The 26,175-nt window shown below is 42.5% G+C and overlaps 1 protein-coding gene across 2 annotated transcripts in view; it reads left to right on the forward strand.

Annotated features, from left to right (window-relative positions):
- The window catches only part of LOC144467497 (NLR family CARD domain-containing protein 3-like), a 30,554-nt gene extending 15,052 nt beyond the window's left edge, over positions 1-15,502 (forward strand). For both annotated transcript variants that reach the window (XM_078176306.1, XM_078176305.1), the window contains 7 exons: positions 53-226; positions 8,344-8,517; positions 10,448-10,621; positions 11,912-12,085; positions 12,450-12,623; positions 13,805-13,851; positions 13,974-15,502. In XM_078176306.1, the coding sequence (XP_078032432.1) occupies positions 53-226; positions 8,344-8,517; positions 10,448-10,621; positions 11,912-12,085; positions 12,450-12,623; positions 13,805-13,851; positions 13,974-14,521 (1,465 nt within the window). In that variant the 3' untranslated portion in view covers positions 14,522-15,502. The remainder of the gene's footprint in view (positions 1-52; positions 227-8,343; positions 8,518-10,447; positions 10,622-11,911; positions 12,086-12,449; positions 12,624-13,804; positions 13,852-13,973) is intronic.
- The last annotated feature ends 10,673 nt before the right edge of the window (positions 15,503-26,175 follow it).

A 26,175-nucleotide genomic window follows, 5' to 3' on the forward strand; every position in this document is an offset into this window, starting at 1 on the left:
TTGTCTTTTCAACTTACTGTCTTTTTATTTCTTTAATATATTGTCTCTGTAGGCTGAGTGTCTGTAACCTCTCAGAGAGAAGCTGTGAAGCTCTGTCCTCAGTTCTCAGCTCCCAGTCCTCCAGTCTGAGACACCTGGACCTGAGTAACAACCACCTGAAGGATTCAGGAGTGAAGCTTCTGTCTGATGGACTGAAGAGTTCACACTGTACACTGGAAACTCTCAGGTCAGATCAAGCTGCAGACCATCTGAAATGATTTCACATATTTCTCTAAACTCCATACAGTTTAAACATTCTCTCTCATGTCAGCATTTCTGAATCTGACAAATGTTCAATCAGGATTTGAAACTTCACAGTTCAGAAACTCTTTTCTGCTTCAATTCCACCTACTGAACAACATACAGATATGAACTCTGGCTGATATAGAAAAGACCATTATGCTTTCATATCATGTTATTTGGATTGACTCCTTATTTATGAGTTAATCATAATTAACTGTGAGGCAGGGCTCGAAATTGCGACCATTTTGGTCACATATGCGACCAAAGTTTCATCTGTGCGACCTCAAAATATAATTGGGAGCACTGGTGCCAGTGTAAATAATTCTTCTGGTGCGACTATTTTCCCCCCCGAGTCAAATGTCTCATTCACAAGTTCGTAGGCTACATTGATAAAGTTCCCAGGATTCTCTCTACCTCGTGAGCTGACAGTGACCAATCAAACATGAGCTTGACATTTAATGCTGTTTTTAGATTGGTTATTAGCCTCAAATCACTCCGCAACCGCGGCACTTCTGCCACTCAGAACTAAGTAGAAGCCGAAGCTAATTCATGCCGGAGAGAAGAGAAAATGAAGAGAACGCTGAAAGACTTTTTTAGAACAAACACCACTGAACTAGCCTGGTGAAACCATCCTAATCTCGCGAGCTCATATTCTATTTCGCTCCACAGATCAGTCTGGCCATGCAATCATAAAGGCGCTTCTTTAAAAGCAGAGCAAACGGCTGCACTGAAAGCTTTTATTGATCAAAAGGATGCGTTTGCCGTCCTTCCTACGGGGTTTGGTCAAAGTTTAATTTACCAACTGGCTCCGTTGATCGGGAAAAAGATGGGACTCAGTGAAAACCCAGTGGCTATTGTTGTTTCTCTGCTAGTTGCTCTCATGGAGGAGCAGGTCAGGGAAACGACCAAGCTGGGAATCACAGCCGTGCAACTCGGAGTCCACAGTGAGGAGGAAATCCGCAAAGACGCAACACTCTTTCCCAGACATCATCACAGCTCATCTCCGCTGCAGCTTGCTGGCAGTGTTGCCAGATCTCGCGAGACAAATAAGCAACCAGGCCTGTGAAAACAAGCCCAAAACAAGCGACTTTTTCTATGGAGCTCCCCTAGGTTCCAGGGAGAGAAAAGTAAATAAACTGTGTGCACTGCGCAGTTTTGCAAAACTGTACCCAGGGTACACAGTTTATTTATTTTTCTCTCCCCTGAGCTTCAGGACAATGACCACAAGAGGGAGATAAACCACATTTTTAACATTATTTAACATCAGAGTTGGGTATAACGCATTACAAAGTAACGCGCTAGAGTACTTTGATTACTTTTTGCAGTAATGAGTAACCTAACGCGTTAGTTTGCTGTTTGAGTAATCAAATACTTAAGTACATTTTCAAAGAAGACATCAGTTACTTCCGTTACTTTTAGAACGCTGGTCCTTCAGCTCCGAAACAGCAACGGCTGTCGTTTGGTTCAAATAACGGAGATAACGTTAAACCTATCAGTCTGAAAGAAGCCACGGAGCTTGTGGCTCGCTACGTGGTTGGAGAAATGCTGCCGTTGTCTACGGTGGAGTCTAAATAGGTGGAGCAGGACTCGCTGACAGACATATTTCAGACTCAGGACTTGCATTATACCTGGTACACGCTACACGCTGGTACACACCAATTATCCCCGGTCGTCTTTCACAGCGTGTGTGATGTCATCGGGTTATTCTTGTCCTATTTTTATTACTTTGACTATTCTTTGTGTCTCTTCGTGTGCCAGCCGACATGTTGTTGTAGTCACCTAAAAGCGTCAGCAGATGGCAGGAGCTACATTTGAAGCGCCACACGTAAACTATCAAGCTACTATATCTTCCACAGGAAGTTCTGACTAGGGATGGGTACCGAAACTCGGTACTTTTTGTACTTGGTACCGATTCACGTCGGTACTACCGAGTACCGATTCACTTAAAATTAAACGGTGCCAAATTTCGGTACCTGAGGTGGAGGCGGAGCGAGAGTGCATGACTCGCACCTCAGACTCAGCAACAATGGCGACAAAAACAATGTGCAGACAAAAGTTAACGTGCAGCAGTGTTCCTAAATGTTCTCAATAAAATGTTGAAACTGAGAAGTTTAGACTATGGGCCCGAACGACGCATAGTGCGTCCAAATTCACACCCGTTCTTCTCTGTGGATTTTCTCCGCGACCGTGCGTCATAGCGAGAAGCCACGCATATCAGCGGAAACAGCAGAATTGTAGCTTTCCGACAAGGTAAAGTCGGTAATCTAATGTTTTCACAGCGAAAAAAATTGATAAAATTTCAATACAATGATGTATAACAGAGCTTTCATACAGCTTTGCACACAAATTACTCTTGGATGGATTACTGGCGAATGCAGGCTCGCACAGAAATGCCACGCATATCACATGAAAGTGCAGGAGCAGAGCTTTCCAGTGATACCACACACATCATTGTGCTGTCATCCCATCAATACAATGCTTTAGATACAGATCAATTGTCTATAAAATAAAAACTTGACGAATTTCTTTACAATCCATTATACAGATCTTGTTATCAGTCACTTCATATAGTGAGGAATATCGTATCTTACCACGTCTTAGGCTTGTGTGTGTTTCTCCCTGTCTATCCACATTTGTAGTCCGGCTTTCAAGATGCAAATATCTCCATATTGTCCAGTTGACACTCCATCAAACTTTGTATGACAAGACCAGCCACTTCACCTTTGCGCACCCAGACAACTGCAGCCTAATTATGCATGCATGACAGGGCCGTAGTGACCATATACATTGAGGGGGACACGTGCCCCCCCCACCAATGCCCAAAATGTTCCCCCAGTATATAACTGAAAGTGAAAAACAAATATTATCTTGGAGGACATCATTGCACTTGGTTGACTATTTTTCTATGATCTTAGATGTAAATATTGCATGTTTCTTTCAGATAAAACACATTTTTGACTTGTGAATGAGTCAATGGAATTTCTTGCAATAATGAAAAAATACTGGCAATCATGTCCGCCTGGCACAAACCACATGTTTTGGACAGCTGTTAAGTGACAGAATGTCCCAGCATCATGGTTCTTATAATGTCAGATTCCAGAGAGTCTCCCCTCTTCATATATGGCAGAATATGTCAACTTCCAACTTGCTATGGTGAGATACATGTAAAAATGTAAGAATTTAGTAACACAGATTTGTTTTTTTCATTGATATAAAAATTAATATAAAATACAGGCACATAGAAGGACATGAAATGATGGCAAATCTGGAAAGCCCAGATTGTCCTAAAAAAACCAAGATATAGCATGTGTATGTAGCCTTTATAATGACTGTGATATGAGCTTAAAAGTAAAGGCAGTAAAAATACCCCAAAAAGGCCTAGGTCCCATAGGGTTAAAAAGTACCGAAATAAGGTACCGTTTGGTACCGGTACCGAATTCCAGATACCGATACCGGTACCGTATCGGTTCAATTATGAACGGTACCCAACCCTAGTTCTGACAAATGTTTCAGAATAAAAGCCTATTTAGAAAATGGAGGGATTCTCTCAGCCGAGGTTATAAGGGGCTTTCAATTTGAAACAAGTGTTGAGTTTGAAATGACGGTGCGATATGTTAACTTTACAAAGACAACGGAGCGGATAAAAAGTAAATATATAAACACACAGAGGGATTAATAAATAACAGACCGTCTATAATGTAGTTTGTTTCAAATGAAGCTGGGAGCCTCTGCAGTTGTGGTGAGTAAAAGCCCCGCCGCTATTTGTTAATGTTATTACTTTATCAGGGCTCGACAGTGCGAGCGTTTCACTTGCATTTGCGACTAAAAATAGATGTGTGCGAACTGTAAAAAATATTTAGGGGCACATGTGCGCATAAAAAAAATCAGCCGAAGCAGCCTATATTTTTGTCAATAAAAAAAAATATGATAATCTAACCGCAAATGTTGGAGGAACTCCAGCCGCCTTCCCTCTTCTCCGTGTGACACGGTTATGGGCGGTTTTCCAAGCCACTGTCGGCACAATGCGCTCTTGCGCCGCGGTAGCACATACACAATGAATGGGTTCGTTGGTGGAGGTCTGCACTTTGCGTGCTCTGTGTGAAAAGGGCTTAAAGGGATAGTGCACCCAAAAATGAAAATTCAGCCATTATCTACTCACCCATATGCCAACGGAGGCCCTGGTGAAGTTTTAGAGTCCTCACATCACTTGCAGAGATCGGCGGGGGGAGCGGCTAGCATATCTAATGGCAGATGGCGCCCCAGACTAACGTCCAAGAACACAAAATTGAATCCACAAAATATCTCCATACTGCTCATCCGTAGTGATCCAAGTGTGCTGCAGCCGCGACATAAAAAGTTGTTTGGAAAAACGTCATATGAACTCTGTTTTTAGCCTCACTGTAGCCTGTAGCTCTGACTGCTTCTCTGTGCTCCGCGCTCACGTGTGCGCGCTCAGGGTGATCGGTGATGCACGGTCTCTGAAGAGCAGCAGTCTCGTCAGTACTGATGTCCAGATTCTCAAGTGCAGGCATTGCCAATTCCCAGTCTGAGCAGCAAAGACTTTCCTCATCTGTTGGCATTGCTTTGCATTTGAAACAACTACACCACCAGGTTTCCAGTGCTCGACTCCGGTATTCTGCGGCTGGCTGAGGCTCATGAGCTGCGGCGGCTGCTTCGTCCAGTAGCCTGAGTTCCGCGTCCATATACTCGGGCTCAAACAAATACGGCTCAACAAAGAAATGCTGTTCCTCCTCAGTTTCAAAGTCTTCAGACATGTTGGGCTGTCCTTTGCTAAAAGACCGTAGTGCAAATTATCTTTTAGCTCTGTGGTTACTGTTGTCTCCCCCTGTGGTGCACGTGTCACGTGATGTAAACATGGGTGAGCAAAGCTCATGCTTTCCCTGGTCTCGCACAAGCGCGCACACGTGAGCGCAGAGCACAGAGAAGCAGTCGGAGCTACAGGCTACAGTGAGGCTAAAAACAGAGTTCACATGACGTTTTTCCAAACAACTTTTTATGTCGCGGCTGCAGCACACTTGGATCACTATGGATGAGCAGTATGGAGATACTTTGTGGATTCAATTTTGTGTTCTTGGACGTTAGTCTGGGGCGCCGTCTACTATTAGGTGTGCAAGCCGCTCCACCCGCCGATCTCCGCAAGGGATGTGAGGACTCTAAAACTTCACCAGGGCCTCCATCGGCATATGGGTGAGTAGATAATGGCTGAATTTTCATTTTTGGGTGCACTATCCCTTTAAGTCCCACTGTCGGCAGCGTGGAAATGAGTCAAAGTATGGAGGAGATGGACCAGGTTAAGCGGCGGATCTCCGGGGAAGCCTGCTCCGTTCTTCCCGTAGTTCAAATAATTTCAACTCTGAGCGCAGCGTTCGGGCGGAGAATCAGAGCGGTGCGCGACGCCAAGGGTAGTGGTGCCGCTTTGTCAGGCGTTGCTGCCCTCTCCATAGACAAACAATGGGACAGCCAGCGCAAAGCGGTTTTACAGCTGATCATGTGTAGAGGCCTTTAGGGACCGTTCGCCACGGTACCGCTGCTGGGCAGGGTGGAAATAAAGCCCTTTTCACACAGAGTGCGCAAAGCGCAGACCTCCGCCAATGAACCCATTCATTATGTATGTGCTACCGCGGCGCAAGTGCGCACCGCTCTGCCGCTGAGCTGAGAGGCGCACGAGAGGGCGCATGTCGCGGCGTCTGCGTGCTGTGACGACACCTCGGCGCTGCGTGTCCAATAGCAGAGAAGAGCCTGAAGTAGACCCGGAAGCGGTCACCATGGAGCTGTAGCTCCTGAACGAGCCTGTACTCCCCCAAATCCTGTCCTCTGCGCCCTACCCCGTGGTGGGCGCCGCGAAAGCTCAGTGTGAAAGAGGTTTTAAGTCCTGCAGAGTTTCAGAGGAAATGGAGAATGTTTTAGGATAGTAATAACATTATATAAGATAATCATATTGCAAAGATAATATATATAAGATAATAACATTAAAGACAAAATTAAATTGCAATACTTTTTCAAAACTTGATGATTTTACCTTTCTGTACATTTTGTATACAGATTCATTAAATAATATTGCTTGTAAATGTCTATTTGCATAACGTTTATTACGGAAAACACATTATTTGATCAATTTACAGTGTGCCCCTAAAGTTCTTTGTGCGCTCCTTACTTTTTCAACTTAGGAGCACATGTGCTCCTTGGGAAAAAAGTTAGCGTCAAGCCCTGTTTATGTCCGACTGTGAGGATGCACCATTGTTTGCTAGCTTGATGCTAATGACAGTAACGTTAAATCAGCGGGTTGACAAAGTGCCTCTCCTGTTTCACACCATCATTTCCCCCTTTTACTCTGTGTGGTAACATCCCTAGAGGAAATATTAAAAACGCTGAGGTGTTGTTGTCATACAGTTGTCTACGGCAGCAGATCGTTGTGTGTTTCTACTGGTCAAAGTGACGGCTGTGATGGGAGAATTGGATCTCAGTGAAGGGCAAGTGGTCCATAACTTTAATTTTGGAGACAAAAAAATGTAGGCTTAGCGCCCTGTGGTCCATTGCCCAATAGGAAAAGGGAGTAACGCAGTAAAGTAACTGGTTACTTTTTTTTAAAAAAAAGTAACGCAGTAATGTACTTTGATTACTTTTAAAGTAACCCTTACCCAACACTGTTTAACATTAGAAAACAGATGGGATATCAAATATAGACTGATGTACCAAGTACATTATATACACAGTAAACCACTGATGATTAAAATTCGCACACACAAATAAATATCATCCTGAATTCACAAATTCTTTATTTATTATTGCTTTTTATGCACTCATCTTCTGACGTTTTCCTAACCAGAAAAAAAACAGATTACCCTGCTCTGCCTCTGATTGGCTAGTACTCGTTGCCATCAGGGTCAGAGCCAATTAGAAGCAGGATGCAGGTGGGAAAAAACTCTGCTGTCTCCTGTGTGTATGGGGAAAGGAGAGGGACAGAGGGAACAGGCAAGACAAACTATCCTACGTTTAAATAACATATCGAAAATATCTGCTTGACAACTTATTATGGAGCTGGGAACAAGCCCAAATAAGCAACTACACTTTAGAAACAAGCCCAAGAAAACCGCGACCCGCGACTACCAATATTTGTAAGCGACTTAACAGAAAAACAAGCCCAAAGTCGCTTATAATAAGCGGACTTGGCAACACTGCTTGCTGGTCTGTTTACAGTGGCGTTGTGCTAGCCCACGTCACACGTTTCGTTTACTCTGATTGGTTTTCTGTCTTTCCAATTGCGTGAAGGGTCACTTTGAGTGACAGCCGTTGATACCGCCTGTCGGGAATAGAGGAAATGTACACTCCATGTCCAGACCCATTCGTGTTTTGCGAATTGGGTCTGGACACGCCAGGCTACCACTGAACACCACTGTGAATGAAAGAGAAACCTTAGATGATGATGATGATGATGATGACTGCCGCCACCATCATCATCATCATCATCATCATCATCTAAGGTTTCTCATTCATTCACAGTGGTGTTCAGTGGTTCAGTGGTGTTTTTTCTAAAAATGTCTTCAACTGAAAAAGTTAATGATAAGTGGACTATACACATACAATGTAATGTATACAGTATAATGTCGACTTTCTGTTGCAATAAAAAAAATCTATTACACTGTTGCTGCTTCTTACATTACAGTGGGTGCTCCCAAAATTTTACTGGTGCTCCTAACTTTCTGAAGTTAGGAGCACCAGTGCTACCATGTAAAAAAGTTAATTTCAAGCCCTGTGAGGATTTTAATCTGTGCTCAGAAGAGATTATACTGTAGATCACCAAATTTAGTGGGTCCTCACTTGTTACCATCTGGATGAAGTTGATATTTCAGTTTTACTGAACAAATGTAAAGTGTTCTTCTTGACTCAGTGTTATAATGCAGGTCTGTTAGTTTCCTGTTAGCTGAAGTACTAACTGAGATCTTTGTTCCTTTAGATTTGACTTTAGTCCAGACTCATTAATCAAAGAGGATTACATTTGAACACAGATATTTTTCTTCCTGTTGATTGTTGTCTCTGTAGGCTGAGTGGTTGTAACCTCTCCAAGAGAAGCTGTGAAGCTCTGTCCTCAGTTCTCAGCTCCCAGTCCTCCAGTCTGAGACACCTGGACCTGAGTAACAACCACCTGAAGGATTCAGCAGTGAAGCTTCTGTCTGATGGACTGAAGAGTTCACACTGTACACTGGAAACTCTCAGGTCAGATCAAGCTGCAGACCATCTGAAATGATTTCACATATTTCTCTAAACTCCATACAGTTCAAACATTCTCTCTCATGTCGGCGTTTCTGAATCTGACAAATGTTCAATCAGGATTTGAAACTTCACAGTTCAGAAACTCTTTTCTGCTTCAATTCCACCTACTGAACAACATACAGATATGAACTCTGGCTGATATAGAAAAGACCATTATGCTTTCATATCATGTTATTTGGATTGACTCCTTATTTATGAGTTAATCATAATTAACTGTGAGGCAGGGCTCGAAATTGTGACCGTTTTGGTCACATGTGCGACCAAAATTTCATCTGTGCGACCTCAAAATATAATTGGGAGCACTGGTGCCAGTGTAAATAATTCTTCTGGTGCGACTATTTTCCCCCCCGAGTCAAATGTCTCATTCACAAGTTCGTAGGCTACATTGATAAAGTTCCCAGGATTCTCTCTACCTCGTGAGCTGACAGTGACCAATCAAACATGAGCTTGACATTTAATGCTGTTTTTAGATTGGTTATTAGCCTCAAATCACTCCGCAACCGCGGCACTTCTGCCACTCAGAACTAAGTAGAAGCCGAAGCTAATTCATGCCGGAGAGAAGAGAAAATGAAGAGAACGCTGAAAGACTTTTTTAGAACAAACACCACTGAACTAGCCTGGTGAAACCATCCTAATCTCGCGAGCTCATATTCTATTTCGCTCCGCAGATCAGTCTGGCCATGCAATCATAAAGGTGCTTCTTTAAAAGCAGAGCAAACGGCTGCACTGAAAGCTTTTATTGATCAAAAGGATGCGTTTGCCGTCCTTCCTACGGGGTTTGGTAAAAGTTTATTTACCAACTGGCTCCGTTGATCGGGAAAAAGATGGGACTCAGTGAAAACCCAGTGGCTATTGTTGTTTCTCTGCTAGTTACTCTCATGGAGGAGCAGGTCAGGGAAACGACCAAGCTGGGAATCACAGCCGTGCAACTCGGAGTCCACAGTGAGGAGGAAATCCGCAAAGACGGCAACACTCTTTCCCAGACATCATCACAGCTCATCTCCGCTGCAGCTTGCTGGTCTGTTTACAGTGCTGTTGTGCTAGCCCACGTCACACGTTTTGTTTACTCTGATTGGTTTTCTGTCTTTCCAATTGCGTGAAGGGTCACTTTGAGTGACAGCCGTTGATACCGCCTGTCGGGAATAGAGGAAATGTACACTCCATGTCCAGACCCATTTGCGTTTTGCGAATTGAGTCTGGACACGCCAGGCTACCACTGAACACCACTGTGAATGAATGAGAAACCTTAGATGATGATGATACTGATGATGACTGCCGCCACCATCATCATCATCATCATCATCATCATCTAAGGTTTCTCATTCATTCACAGTGGTGTTCAGTGGTTCAGTGGTGTTTTTTCTAAAAATGTCTTCAACTGAAAAAGTTAATGATAAGTGGACTATACACATACAATGTAATGTATACAGTATAATGTCGACTTTCTGTTGCAATAAAAAAAATCTATTACACTGTTGCTGCTTCTTACATTACAGTGGGTGCTCCCAAAATTTTACTGGTGCTCCTAACTTTCTGAAGTTAGGAGCACCAGTGCTACCATGTAAAAAAGTTAATTTCAAGCCCTGTGAGGATTTTAATCTGTGCTCAGAAGAGATTATACTGTAGATCACCAAATTTAGTGGGTCCTCACTTGTTACCATCTGGATGAAGTTGATATTTCAGTTTTACTGAACAAATTTAAAGTGTTCTTCTTGACTCAGTGTTATAATGCAGGTCTGTTAGTTTCCTGTTAGCTGAAGTACTAACTGAGATCTTTGTTCCTTTAGATTTGACTTTAGTCCAGACTCATTAATCAAAGAGGATTACATTTGAACACAGATATTTTCCTTCTTGTTGATTGTTGTCTCTGTAGGCTGAGTGGTTGTAACCTCTCAAAGAGAAGCTGTGAAGCTCTGTCCTCAGTTCTCAGCTCCCAGTCCTCCAGTCTGAGACACCTGGACCTGAGTAACAACCACCTGAAGGATTCAGCAGTGAAGCTTCTGTCTGATGGACTGAAGAGTTCACACTGTACACTGGAAACTCTCAGGTCAGATCAAGCTGCAGACCATCTGAAATGATTTCACATATTTCTCTAAACTCCATACAGTTCAAACATTCTCTCTCATGTCGGCGTTTCTGAATCTGACAAATGTTCAATCAGGATTTGAAACTTCACAGTTCAGAAACTCTTTTCTGCTTCAATTCCACCTACTGAACAACATACAGATATGAACTCTGGCTGATATAGAAAAGACCATTATGCTTTCATATCATGTCATGTTTTACTGAACAAATTTAAAGTGGTTGCTTTTCACAGCAATATAGTCCACGATGAGCAGTGCTAAAATCAACCTGCGTAGTTGTCCCTCCATTGTGACATTAGAAAGTGTCACATTTATCTTGTAAGTGTACTCTTCTTCAATGTTTACTTTACTTCCTGGATTTTTCCCACATGGAAACTCTGACGAATCAAGAGCAGCTTTCTCACACAAGGCATTAGTGTTGTGTCGTTCGCGAACGAATTCATTCATTTCTCAGTTCAGTTGAGCTCAGCAGCGAGCATGCAGGCTGGGAGTGGAACTGCTGATTTGGTCCGTGCATACAATGAATCACTCGCGAGTCGCTAGGCAGCCAGGGTGCAGGGAGGGACTGCCTACCGTGTCACAAATCACTTGGTGAACGAATCACTCGGTGAACGACGTAACCCTGATCCCTGAGTGATTCAAATAATTTCTTCTCAGCGATACACTTTCTTAGGGACCGTTTCTCCAAGTTAAAGGCTAATGTATCCAGGAGTCAAGCCACATGAACACAATCACACACCTCCCCATTGTTTTAACAGACTTAGTTTCCAGATAAACAAACTTAAAACATTAGGCTGGCCAGTAATGAGACTCATCAGTGCAGGGCAGACGCAGCGGCAGCTCAGCCGTGTATCAGTTCAGTGAGTTGGACTACGCAGTACACAGTCAGGGCTCCTCCCGCTAAGCACTGAACGATTCGATGAACGAATCTTTTTAATGAACTGAGTCTTGTGATTCAGTAACATCTAAAGAACTGCTTTGCCCATCATTACAAGGCATCTGATCAATTTCAATCGGTTGCTATAGCACCCCCCTTTGGCCAATTGATGTAATATTGCTTCATTGGCATCCTCCCATGACCCTCTACCACTGTGCCAAATTTCACATGGATTGACCAAGTCAGTGAGGAGAAAAACGTCGAACACACACACACACACACACACACAGAGTTTTCGTCATTATATAGTAAGATTACATTTTAACACAAATTAGTTTTGTTTTTTTTTCCTTCTTGTTGATTGTTGTCTCTGTAGGCTGAGTGGTTGTAACCTCTCAAAGAGAAGCTGTGAAGCTCTGTCCTCAGTTCTCAGCTCCCAGTCCTCCAGTCTGAGACACCTGGACCTGAGTAACAACCACCTGAAGGATTCAGGAATGAAGCTTCTGTCTGATGGACTGAAGAGTTCACACTGTACACTGGAAACTCTCAGGTCAGGATTCATCAACATGTTCAACTGATGGCCACTTAAATCCTGATTTACATTAGTTGATAAACTCATAACCATCACAGGATTGTCTCTGCTGATATGATTTCAAACCAGTTGTCTTTTGTGTTTCAGTCTCTTTCCATCAACATGTTTTATCTTGTTTTTTTCTCTGTTGTTGGAACTTGAAATATCAGAGAGGAATCAGTAATGTTGTCAGATACTTGGTGGACATTAGTGGGTGTTTGGTTGGGACTAGAAAAAAGTCAGTAATAATGTTGATGTAACCCCACAGTAGGCGACAGTATGGCAGTACTGTGGTACCCACCCTCACATTATGTGACATGTGTGTTGTTTTGTGTGTTTGCAGTGTGTCAGGCTGTCTGATCACAGAGGAAGGCTGTGCTTCTCTGGCCTCAGCTCTGAGCTCCAACCCCTCCCATCTGAGAGAGCTGGACCTGAGCTACAATCATCCAGGAGACTCAGGGGTGAAGCTGCTGTCGGCTGGACTGAAGGATCCACACTGGAGACTGGACACTCTCAGGTATGAAGAGGCCTGCTGCAGCCACACACACTCAGTCTGATAGAGGAGGTAGAGCTGGAAACTTTGTCTCTGTCACACTGTCAGCCTGGCTCATATGACCCTGACACACCAAGCTGACCTCAAACAACCACAGCTGATAAACACTGACTCATCAAACTGTTTGTGTCCCACATCAGACCATCAATACAGACACAAGTAGTCAGGGAACAGTAGCCAGGATGGGCCAAAACAGGGAGGGAAGGTGATGAAATGTTTCTGGAGCCTTGTCTTGTTTCAACATTGGATAATAGGACAGTGGTGTATCCTGACACGTTGGAGGTTCATGGTGGGTTGACGTGTGTCAATGTGGTCATGCTGCAGGTTTGTGGGCTCATATGAAACAATAGTGGGGGATGTTTTGGTCTTCATCATCTGACACCACTGGGTGTCATCATAATGGGAATGTTTCCTGATTTAAAAGGAGTTTAGCTTCACCTGGATTTGGTTTGTTTTGCACTGACAGAGAGTTCCCTGGCTGATAAGAGTCGACTTGTAGTGGGACTCACCACAGAAACTAAAGGTGACAGTCAGCCACAGACGCTCAATGAAGAACTAACAGCTGATTGTGGACGTGGTGTGTCAGAGACCAAAGAGCTTTATTTAGAACTGGATCAACATTATGGGGAAACAGGCAGTGCACTGTGGCTGCAGATGGACTTTGACTGTCATATTTGATATTCAGATTACAGATGATAAAAACCAGTGCTGACTGTTGCTAGGAGACAGGATGTGAACAGCAACCCTAACCCATCCAACCATCCACCCCGACCTCCTCCATCAGAGGTTGTGTCTCCTTTACTTGTGACAGACAACAGTCATTATGACACAAACAAAGGAGGTCACTCATCAGGAGTAAAACAGGTGGTTTCAAAGCTCCAATAATCAATACTTGTATATTGACAATGGATCAGCTGACTGTAATGGTCAAGTGTTGTGTGGTGGTGATGAACCCACAGTAAACTGTTGAAACACCACCTGCTCAGGTACACTGAACTAAAACAATATCAGCTGATTAATAATAAGTGATGACCATGTCAGTCCATGTGGAGACAATAACAAAGCTGTGTGTATGAGAGTGATGTAATGTCCATGTTTCCATGGTGAAAGAGGAAGTGCTGCTCTGACCCCCCTCCTCCTTTCAGGGTGGAGCCTGCTGGAGTCCGATGGTTGACACCAGGTCTGAGGAAGTGTAAGTGTGTTTTTCATTTCATCTTCAAACTGTGACATCACTCATTCAAATCTCTGATGTCATCATCAGAGTGATGACAGATGAATAACTGCAGCTGTATTGTGTCTTCTTCTCTCCATCAGATTCCTGTGAACTCACAATCGACACAAACACAGTGAACAGAAAGATCAAACTGTCTGACAACAACAGGAAGGTGACACATGTGGAGGAGGATCAGTCATATCCTGATCATCCAGACAGATTTGACGGCTGGGCTCAGCTGCTGTGTAGAACTGGTCTGACTGGTCGCTGTTACTGGGAGGTGGAGTGGAGAGGATGGGTTTATATATCAGTGAGTTACAGAGGAATCAGGAGGAGAGGAGACAGAGATGACTGTGTGTTTGGATGGAATGATCAGTCCTGGAGTCTGATCTGCTATGATGGTGGTTACAGTGTGTGGCACAATAGCAGAGGAACATCCATCCCCTCCTCCTCCTCCTCCTCCTCCTCCTCCTCCTCTGGTAGAGTAGCAGTGTATGTGGACTGTCCTGCTGGCACTCTGTCCTTCTTCACAGTCTCCTCTGACACACTGATCCACCTCCACACCTTCAACACCACATTCACTGAACCTCTTTATCCTGGGTTTAGGCTCTGGTCACCTGGTTCCTCAGTGTCTCTGTGTTCTCTGTAGGAGGGAGAGTCTCCTCCTGTTAGAGAAACTTTCTCACTGCTGAACAGATAGTTCAGTCTGTACAGGACTTGTTGAGAACAAAATGACGTAACAACAGTCAGTGGGAACCAAAATCATCAACCCACTGAGGGCTGGATTCAAAGAAGAAGATCAAAGTAAAACATCATCATCAACTCATCATGTGACTCAGTAGTGTGTACGGCCCCCGCCTGCCTGTATGACCCAGGGCCCTCTGCACCAGGAGGAGCAGATAACGGTCCTGCTGCTGGGTTGATGCCCTTCTACGGCCCTGTCCAGCTCTCCTGGTGTAACGGCCGGTTTCCTGGTGTCTGGTATCAACCTGATTGGGCTGCAGGTACGGCCTCATGCTACCAGTAGTGCCAAGGACACTAGCAGAAGACCAAACTAGAGAAGAATCAGTAAGAAGGATAAGGAGAGAGCAACTGTCTGTGGACACCACATGTAAAACCATTCCCTTTTTGGGGGGTGTCTCGCTTTTGCCTCTCCATTGCACCTGTTGTCACTTTGATTTGCACCAAAGCAGCTGAAACTGATTCACAATCACTTGTGCTTCCTGAATGGACACATTGATATCCCTGAAGTTTAACTGACTCCCTGTTACACTGTGACCATTGAGTGTTCCCTTCAGTTTTTGAGCAGTGTAAATATCTTCATAACACAAGTTGTAAATAATTTAGGAATGTAATATAATTAGAAAATTGGGTTGTAAAAATATCCTAATTGTTGTATGTAACTATATATACATGTAAGAAATTGTGCAAATAGTTTAAGTTAATAGAAGAAAAGTGAAAGAGGGGTAGGAACATATAAGTTTTACTTCTACCTACTCCTTTTAGAACATTTCTGTTTTGTTTTCTTCGTTTTTTGTTGTCACAACATTGTTTTAAACTTTGGTTCGAAGTCATTCATTCATTCATTCATTGTCCACAGAAAAAATAAATTTTAATGAAATAATTTGAACTAATTAATATTTTTTAATAGGCTTTAAACACCTTTTTAAAATCATTATTAAAACAATGGCTTTAATGATGAATAATTTTAAAGTATATTTTCCACTCAGGCCTCTTGTGCCACTGCCCCACAGAACACTCATTCAGAGTGTTACATTTTTAACATAACTGTACTATGACTTCTTAAAGTTTTTTCAACATGTTATACTATGACTTTTTTACATTCTCTACTAATGTAGTTTTATAACTAAGGTCAGGAACAAAGACCAGGCCTTAGACACATCCCATTTCCATCCAAAAGTATTGAAACACTCTCACAGCTTCACATGTTCTGTGCCAGGGGCGATTCTAGGATCAGAGGTTTAGGGGTGCTGAGCACCCAGAGTGCTGGCCGGCCAGGCAAGAGACATTTCACTGTTTTGTACATTTTGACGCAATTTCGGACCATCATTCCCACATTTGTGAAAGAAAAGCACAACACTTTGTGGGTAGGGGAAACTCTGTGACTAAACCATCAAATCTAAGTAATTTAAATGCTGAGTCACAGCAAAAGAGGAATGGATTGGAATCATTAAAGAAATATACCCTAACCCTAATTTCTGGAGGAAGTAAGGCTGGGCGATAAATCGATTTTATCTATTAATTCAAATTCGTAGTAGTAATAAATATCCATTTTTTCTTTAACATCCACCACAGCCGCTCCCCGCTGGGCTTCTGTAGTTCAGAGTGGGCTCACCCCCCCATCAAGTGTGTTGGAAGGCTGTTCAAAGCAGTACTACCAATTTACTGCAGCACCTCAAACAGTTGTTGCTCCCTATGAAAATATCCCGATTCAAGTTCTGGAATTCATTACAATATAATGGTAGGGGAAACACTGCCATATGATGAGAAAGGGGCCCGGTGGAAGGCGATCATGGATGCAGTTGTGATGTATATTACAAGAGATATGGTGCCCTTATATACTGTGGAAAAGCCGGGGTTTATTCATATGCCGAAGGTTTTGGACCCCAGGTACGTGCTACCAGGCCGCAAGTATTTTTCTGAAAATTGATTTTAAGTAGAGGGGAAAAACTCGATTTAAATCATGAATCAGATTTGTTGTGAAAAAATGTCTGTCTGTCTGTCTGTCTGTCTGCACACACTCCTCTATTTTTGTTGTTAAAATGTCACGTTTCAACCTGGATTAGCACCCCAGGGGCCCCTGGCCACCAGATCTCAAAGGGCCCTTGTACACACGCAATGTCACCACCTCACACACTATGCTATGCCACACCACGGCACCACCACGCCAATTAACACACAAATCATACTAACCAGTTACCAGCAACTAATGTTGATTTCAGCACTGATGATACGAACAACACCTTATTCTCTCTCTCTCACACACTCACACACACGCACACTCACACACACACACACACACACACACACACTCTTAACTCAAGGCTGACACTCACTGACTCACAGATAATAATCACCACTGAAATGTTACATCAATGCATCATAACAGCCACACAACACAGCTGAATGGAGGGTTTCAAAATAAGGGGTTCATAGGTACCATGCAGAAATGCAACAGCCAACAAATGAGCTGCAACTGGTGTGTGTGTGTGTGTGTGTGTGTGTGTGTGTGTGTGTGTGTGTGTGTGTGTGTGTGTGAGAGAGAGAGAGAGAGAGAGAGAGAGAGAGAGAGAGAGAGAGAGAGCGTGTGTGCAGGGCAGAGATAATGTGTCAAAATGAAGGCGTGTGCATGTGTGTCAAGGCTGACAGACAAACAGCAAATCAAATAAACCATCCTCACACTATGCTCAGTGCACTGACAGCATTATCAATGTTCTTACCTTTAGGAGTTCTTCTTCCTGGACTTTAACTTGAACACACAGTCTGCCACCAGAAAACCCAGCTCCTTCACCAGGTCACGTTCAATGGCCATCAGGCAGAGTGCTGACAGTCGCTCTTGTTTCATGGTGCTCCTCAGTTCCTTCACTTAAATGTTCTTTCTCCTTCACAGTTTGATACAGGTAGGGTGAGAAAACGACGGAGAGCCAAGCGTCCACAGTTCCCTCCTTTTCTGGACGATGCACTTTCTGTGTTCGGGTCCCGTCTCCATGTTTCCTGATACAAATGCGGTGTTATGTGCTGAAAACATTTTGCAAGCACAGCACAGTATATTTATAAATGATCCATTCACGGGTGATGATTTCTCCATTTTGAAGCTCACTGGAGAGCAGGCCGTTGGTCAGTGAGCGCGTGGCTCCGTCCGACATGACGCTCGGTACTTTGTGGCCCCATTTTGAAAAGCAAAAGCACCTTTCACCATCATGTCCTCTCTGAGGTTATCCGTCACCACCCCCCATAAAGCAGGGTCGTTGCTGGGCGGCTGCCTGCTGCTCTCCTGGCTGCTTCTTCTGCTTCTTTAGTTGAGGCTCTGGGTCACGGGCTGCGGCAGCCGCCACTCTGCTGGTGCTCGGCACTGGATCACCTCCTCCTCCAGCTCCGAGGACCTGTTGCTGGTGTTGGCCGGGCTAACCGTTAACGTTAGGGGCACTGGCTCCAGTGCTCCGCCGCTAGAAACAGTTAGCCTATCCTCCGGGTCCTGCTGCTGCTAACGTTAGGGCTAGAGGCGTTAGCTAGCTCTAGCTAACTAGCTAGCATGTTAGCCAACTCCGTTTCGTCGTCGTCTGTAAGTTTTTTTGTAAAAGGCGGGACATCTTTAATCACCGCTGCTTCTCTCGCTTGTCTTTCTTCCTTTCTGCTCCTCCGCTTAAAGGCTTTTTAAAATCCATCTTCTCTCTCTTATCTTAGTGTGAGCTGTCTACTACTGACCACACTCTGAAGTTCAACGAGCCGCCGCGGCGCGCGCTCGCGCTGCCCAGCATGCACCCTGCCAGCCAGCGTCACGTGATGACAACACACTCAGATCTTTTTTAAAAACATGATTTTATTATTTATGATTTCATTTTCCAGTGTTACAAAGTTTTTGAAAACAGATTTAAATTGCTGTATGAAGGGCCCAACAAGCAGGGATGGGCAGTATTTCTATTACTTGTATTTAAAATACGTATTTCAATTACATTTGAGTATTTTGTCATTTGTATTTGATAAGGACGATAAAAAGCAAATGTAATTTGTAACAGAATACTTTTGAGTGGAATAATTTTGTATTTAAAATACTCAAAATACTTTCTCCACAAATCAAAAAACAAAAATAATAGGCTACACATTCTTATAATATTGGATGCAACAATATTTTGTACTTCTTTTTTTTTTTCTTTAATATTTTTATGTATATGTTTTTTAAACTTGGGCCATTCAATGTGCCCTTCACTGACCTAGTGGTCTGTTTTACTGGACTGTGCATCACATAGGAAACTGTATGTTGTTGTGGTTGATGCTTGGGATAAGTATGCTATAAATGAGTTGCCTCACGTGGGATCAATAAAGTTGTCTGAATCTAAATCTGGATCAGTTACAATGCAGTTACTCATGGTCTCTCATTGCAGCATGTAAATTTTGAGCATTTTTGGTCAAGGACTTTTTGAGTTATTCACAAAAAGATTTGAATTGGTTAGTATAGCGCCACCTATGGACGAATCATGGGCATTCCTTCTGGTATAGTTACTCATGGTCTCTAGTTGCAGTATGCACATTTTGAGCATTTTTGGTCAAGGACTTTTTGAGTTATTCACGAAAAGCTTTGTGGACCAACCGACAGAGTGACCTATAGAGCTGCAGGTCGCTGCTAAAAAGAAAAAGAAAAAAAATATTTTCTGTATTTGAAAATACAAAATACATGTATTTTATTTTGATACATTTATTTGAGGGGTATTTTGTATCAAAATACATTTTGATGTATTTTTGCCCAACTCTGCTGACATTGAACGATCACTGAATGTGGCAACGTGTTCTGCTATACCTCAAAGAAAATATTATTTTCATTATTATTATTATTTTAATTTATACAAACTGACATAAGGAATCTTTTTTCGTCATCTTTTTCCTCTTTGTCCAATGGGACGATTTGAGAGGCGGGCCTTCTGTGGTGCTCACAACAACAAGTTTACAGTTGGTAAACAATGGAGGAGAAACTGGTGGTAGTGGTTGCTGGATACCCAGAGCTATACGGCCTGATGATAGACAGCAGGTTGTCAAACTGCCCCTGAGTCGTCCTAAAATCTGCCTGTAAACATCCATGATGGAGGAGAAGCTCCTGGACTAACTGGTGGTACTCCCCATGATCCAGCCTCTTTTTTAGGGTCTCATGTACCCACACAGATCTCTGTTTATCTGCTGACAGCCTCTCACCCTCAACCAGAGCTACAGACAGCACCCTCTGCCTCAACATGGCAGCAACTACACACTGATTACTGCAGGATAAACACAATAAAATAAACTAAGTGGCATACAATTAAAAAAGGCAGCATGGCGTGCCATATACGTGACATTGACTTGATGTGATTTAAAGAACACAATACAAAGAATAGCACAAAAACAAATGTAACTAGGAAAATAAAAGTCAAAAAGTATGTCTTGAGTCACGCAAATGTTACAAACATCAAGGATTACCTGAGTCAATTTACACACGTATTCAACATCATTGCAATATCTGAAACATGGATCAACATGGAAAAAGGGGTGGACTTTGAGCTGGAGGGGTTTGAGTTTATGCACATGGATCGGCAGAATAAAGGTGGAGGGGGAGCTGCAATCTATGTGGACAGAAATCTGAACTTCAGGGTGTTGGACAATATGTCAGCTGTTGTTAACAACATGCTTGAATGCAAATCAACTGAAATATACAAAGAGAAAAATAAATCTGTAACTATTAGCTGCATATACAGGACACCAGGTTCCAGTATTGAACTGTTCAAGGACTGGATGGAGGAAATGTTTGCAAAAAAAGTCATAAAACAATTTTCATCTGTGGAGACTTCAATATCGACCTGCTTCATCCAAATAAACACAAAATGACCGATGATTTCATTCATACAATAAACAGTATGAACTTATATCCGAAAATCACCAGACCCACCTGGATAACTTCCCACTGTGCCACGCTAATCAACAATACATTCACAACTGACATGATGAACAACACAATAAGTGGACTATTAATCAGTGATATCAGTGACCATTTGCCAATTTTTACAGTATTTGACAGCAGCTACAAGAGAAATCAACCTGACGACAAAACAAAATTGTGCATATGAGGAATTCTTCAGAATATTTAGAAGATTATAGGATAAAAACTGTCCTATAAAAATCATCACTAGGAGACTAAAATATGCAGATTGTCCTTGGATCACAAAGGGGTTACAAAATGCCTGCGAAAAGAAAAATACACTTTATAGAGAATTCATGAGACAGAGAACTGAGGAGGCAGAAAATAAATATAAAAATATAAAAACAAGTTCACTAATATTATAAGAATAATGAGGAAAGAATATTAAAACAAACTATTAGATGATAACAAGAATAACATTAAAGGTATATCGAAAATATTGAACACTAATAAAAATGGTTCTGGACAAGTAGATTACTCTAAATATTTAATTATTGATTACACTGAAAAGTATAATATGAATGAAGTGGTTAATGGTTTCAATAAAGTCTTTGTCAGTGCTGGACCTGATCTTGCAAAACAAATCCCTGATCCAGGAACATCTGAGGAGCAGAACGATCATTTCATTGATAGAAATCTGAGTTCAATGTTCCTCACAGCAGTGGATGAGAAAGACATTTTAGATATTGTTGCTAAATGTCCAAATAAGACATCTACTAACTGTGATGACATTAATATGACTGTTGTGAAAAGGCTCATTGAGGGAATTTCAAAACCATTAACGTATATCTGTAATTTATCATTTCAGACTGCTACATTTCCAGACAACATGAAAATAGCAAAAGCCATAGCTCTGTATAAATCTGGGAACAAACACCACTTCACAAACTACAGACCTGTTTCATTACTACCTCAAGTCTCCAAAATCCTAGAAAAGCTTTTCAATAACCGGCTGGAAAAATTCATAGACAAACACAAATGACTCACTGAAAGTCAATATGGATTCAGATCAAACAGCAACATCACTGGCATTAATAGATTCAGCTGAGGAAATCACAGATTCACTCGGACATAAACTGTATACAGTTGGAATATTCATAGACATAAAAAGGCTTTTGACACAATAAACCATGATATATTATTCAATGAACTAGAACACTATGGCATCATCTCAGAGGAACATGTGGTACTTTTACTGCACTACATCTCAGAGGAACATGTGGTACTTTTACTGCACTACATCTCAGAGGTACATGTGGTACTTTTACTTAACTAGTAACTTGCCCAACACTGGTTATAATTTAGTATAATGGTATAATAATAATTAAGTACACCCAGAAATAATAACAGTTGCATGTACAATTCAGATCTCCATCAAAAGTGCCCTCAAAGATTAACAGACCTGTGTTATTGTATGACTGATAAATAAAGCTGAGTTGACTGACTGCTCACCAGATATTAAAGATTACAAAAACATAAAACACAAGGATTACTGTGGGGACAGATTAAAAATATTAAACTGAACATGTATAAATATATAAAAATGTACAAAAAACATTCAATAAAAAATAAAAAGTCAGAGACAAGTTTTTTTTCTTCCCATTGTTAATGGAAATTCCATTCCTCGATCTTCCTTCTCTTTGCAAGCTTCTGTATGAAGTCTTCCACTTCACTAAACTGGTAACAGAGAACACAATGTTTGCCAAGTAGATATTTTACTTCAAATTGCATTTGAAAATGTAATTATCCACCCTCACCTTTGATCATAAACTGGACCAGAGAGATAGGCCTGCTCAGCCTCCTGTGAGGACAGCCCCTTTAGCTCAGTCAGTCCATATATGAGTGCCTACCGCCAGAATATACACACACACATTATACCAAGTGGTGTTGTATTTTATATTGTTGGAAAGCCTGATTAGTCAGCTTTACAACGAGGTACAACTTGTAAGGATCATGCATTAGTGGAATGAGCAACACAGCTAAACATGTGGGTAACGCCCCAAAACAATGTGCCAAAATCCCCTGCAACATTCTCCTGTTGGTATTCACTCTTGTTCTGAGCTTCAAGTGCTGCTAGGTGTGTGTCAGTCACAGGTGTATGGCACCTGACTGGAGTCCAAACTTCAACCCAATTGAACACTTGTGGGATCAGCTTGGGCATGCTGTACGTGCTAGAGTGACCAACACAACCACGCTGGTTGACCTTCAACAACTCCTGGTTGAGGAATGGGATGCCATCCCACAACGAAATGTGACCAGCATGAGGAGGAGGTGCCAAGCTGTTGTGGCTGCGTATGGCTCTTCCACACTCTACTGAGGTCCCTGACAGTGTCAAGGGAGGGGAAGCTTTGAAAATCAATAACCACACAGAAATGCATCACACAGTCATGCTTACTTCAGGAAAAAGAACACCACATATGAAGTCTACTTCATCGGTAAAGCTCAGTGTTGTTGGTGTTTTCTCCAACATGCCCTTAAGACAGGCAAACAGGGTGTCCTGCTGCTCTTCACTGTCGAGGTACACAGGCACCTTGTATGAGGGTTTCTGAGGAAACCACTTAGATGGCTTTCCATTAAGCACATCCTGTAAATAAACCAAAGGACAGAAATAATTATGTTATGTATAATATCCTAACAATGGCAGAGGGTGAATCAATTCAGTTATTTAGTATGTAGAATCTAATAGTTGTCCAAGTAGCACCAAATGCTGCGCTGCTCCCTGTGACTGTACGATGAAGTCCACAAGTCTTTTTTCATTTTGGGTACTGTCACTGACTGCCTGCATGTGAGCGGGAACATCTTCAGTTGGGGCTATCTGTTTTGGCACTCTGTACACTGGCTGAAGAGTTCCCTGGAGCAAGCTTCTGGCCTCATTACTCCAGAAGGCAAATCTCTGGCCATGTCTTAATAACAACATTGAAATAAATTACTACATGTGGAAAAGGACAAGTTATATGTGCACAACTGACATTCCTAAACACCGTCAGCAGAGAGACAGCCATCAAGACCTCCAGATCTGTCAGGAGAATGTCAATATTGTGCATATCTGGTATGAATGCATAGACAGACACATGGTCACTTTATTAGCATTTTCTGAGAAAGGTTTCCAAATCTTACCTTCATGGACAGCTACACGAGTGAAGTGGCTGTCCAGATGAGCCTGTGCTTTGCTCAACTTTGTGGGTTGATAAACTGTTGAGCTGCAGAAAGGACAATGACATTTGTTGCAGCATGTGCTGCATCTTTTAATGTCTGGCAGTGATCGCCCGCTTTGTATTGAAATAAGCATCCTAAAAAAGAGACAACATAGTTAGTCAAATCCAGAATCAACCCTTTACATCTATTTCACAAACCAGCAGATTGTAGTAGCTTCTGTACCGAGGGGCGCTACAGTGTTGTGAAAACATGCTCAGTCAAAGTATATCCTGGTAAAACACTGTCAGTATGGAGTTAATAAGATGTGTCTGCAAAAACCTTTATAACTAAACCAACTTGTGATGTTTCTCTGAGTAACAGAACAGACCCACTGGCTATAGAGGATTTTTTTATTTTCCCCCCAAAAACACGTGTTAGCATGTAACGTTGTGGCATCCGTGTAAGCCAGCATGCTAACAAGCTAACGTCGTTGCAGCAAACTATCATAAAAGTGTCATACTCAGCAGACTTTACGAAGGGTAAACTCATCATTAGTGCATAATGAAGCCAGCCCATGGTAACTCACAGATCCATTCAAAGACAAAGTAGACAACTTTTAACCTTAAACAATTAAAACTGTACTCACGTTCTGTCGTCTTGTCCTCTTTAACGTTACTCCTTCTAACCGTAGACACTTACTTTTTCTCATCTCGTCCCCTCTAGTCCTTCTAACCGTGGGTGGCGCTGTGATGAAAATTGAAGGGTCCTAAAACTGCGGTCCTGAAACTGCAGCCTCCAGTACTGCAGCTTTACCCTACTCAACTCAAGGCTATTCAAGAGAAGGCTGAGACACGGGGTCAAACATGGGGGGATTGCACATGCGCAGTGTAACTTGAGCTGCGATGCTGGAGGGTGACAGTAGGGGCGCTAGATAAAAAGCGCAGGATCCGCTCAGGTGATCAAAGAGTGCGCTTGGTGCGGTCTGCTTGGCCTTTTGGACGGCGGCTCACGCCATCTACTGAGCCTTTGAGGAAGTGCAGACCAGATTTTACTGCGCATGTGCAATCCCCCCATGTTTGACCCCGTGTCTCAGCCTTCTCTTGAATAGCCTTGACTCGACTGATGTGAGAGCAGCTGTTTGTCACCGCCCCTTCCTTCCTGTTGGCACTTTTGTTTCACTTTGGCCCAGTCCCAAACCAGCCCCTATCCCCTCGCCCTATTCACTCCCCCTCCGTTTGCGCTGTCACGTGGAGCGCCGCCATATTAATGGCCGTCCCAAACCAATTATCGCTGAGTGCGAGTGGACTGCTCAGCCTTTAAATAGCGAGTGTGCATCAGTGCAGGCTTCTGATGAGCCCAGCAGGAAGCGCAACATCACAATGGAGGAAACAATGTACAAATGTGAGAGTTCCGTCTTTCTACTTTGTAAAATATTTTAGATCAAACACACACACTTGTTTTCCTCACACTGACTTTACAGTCTCAAATAAACTCACAGCATGTTTGGTGTCAGAAGATGAAAACCTACATGTCCACATGCTTAAATATTTAAAACTGTCTAAAAAATTCCTCATCCCATTCTCATGATTTTTAAAAAAACATATATAATTCTGTGTTCACAGGGACAGAAGAAAAAACAAAGCAGTTAATCAATCTACGAATTAAAAATGAGTCTCTTCACTAAAAAGAGGAATGCTGCAAAGCAGGATGGGGGAAGATTGCCCAGAGTAATGAATGAAGTTCATCTGTAAATGTGTGAACTGTGTCTAGAAAATATGAACAAGTTAATTACTTTGATTACACTGCACTGTATCTCTTATCTGACTTATTGAAGTTTATTTTTAATTTAACTCATTTTAATTCATATTTAAATGTTTTTTTTAATAGCCTGTTGCTCTATTTTGCTTTCACAAAGGGTCTGTCGGTATCCATGGTTACATGTCCTTCCTTCTTCTGGTAGAGTGGAGAGGGCGTCCCATGGTTTGGCTTCTCTTTCATACACTTCCCCTTAATCAGGAGTGGCCTCCGCAGCTGCGAGTGTAACTTGATTTGGAGTGACACTCGGTAGAGAAGTGGTAGTGGGTAGGGAGTGGTTTGGGATTGGGCCTTTGTGTGCTGGTCGTCGTGTCGCAGCTTCTTGTCTCCATCTAAAGGTTTGTAAGCTTTGACACTTTTCACTGTGTGACTCTTGAATGACTCTTTGTTAGTTCACTTCCTGTAGAAACTTGTTAAAGTGGAGTTCAGTTTCCACCATGAGAGGAGGATCAGTGAGGACCGGACAGACACGTCCCTCCAAACCCTCTGAAGAAGAACACAAACTCTTCAGTCCGGACTTTAACACTCTTCACTTCTTACTCTCACAGTTTGTTACCAACTATTTAGACTCTAAAAGAAAAGTTAGAGGTCCACGCATGCGCAAGTTAAGGCTCTATGTAGTTAGCTGTAAAACATCAGGTGCTCTTGGAGGACGGGGCAAATAGTCACAT

The sequence above is a fragment of the Epinephelus lanceolatus genome, chromosome 17 (genome assembly GCF_041903045.1).
Source record: "Epinephelus lanceolatus isolate andai-2023 chromosome 17, ASM4190304v1, whole genome shotgun sequence".
Classification (NCBI taxonomy): Eukaryota; Metazoa; Chordata; class Actinopteri; order Perciformes; family Serranidae; genus Epinephelus; species Epinephelus lanceolatus.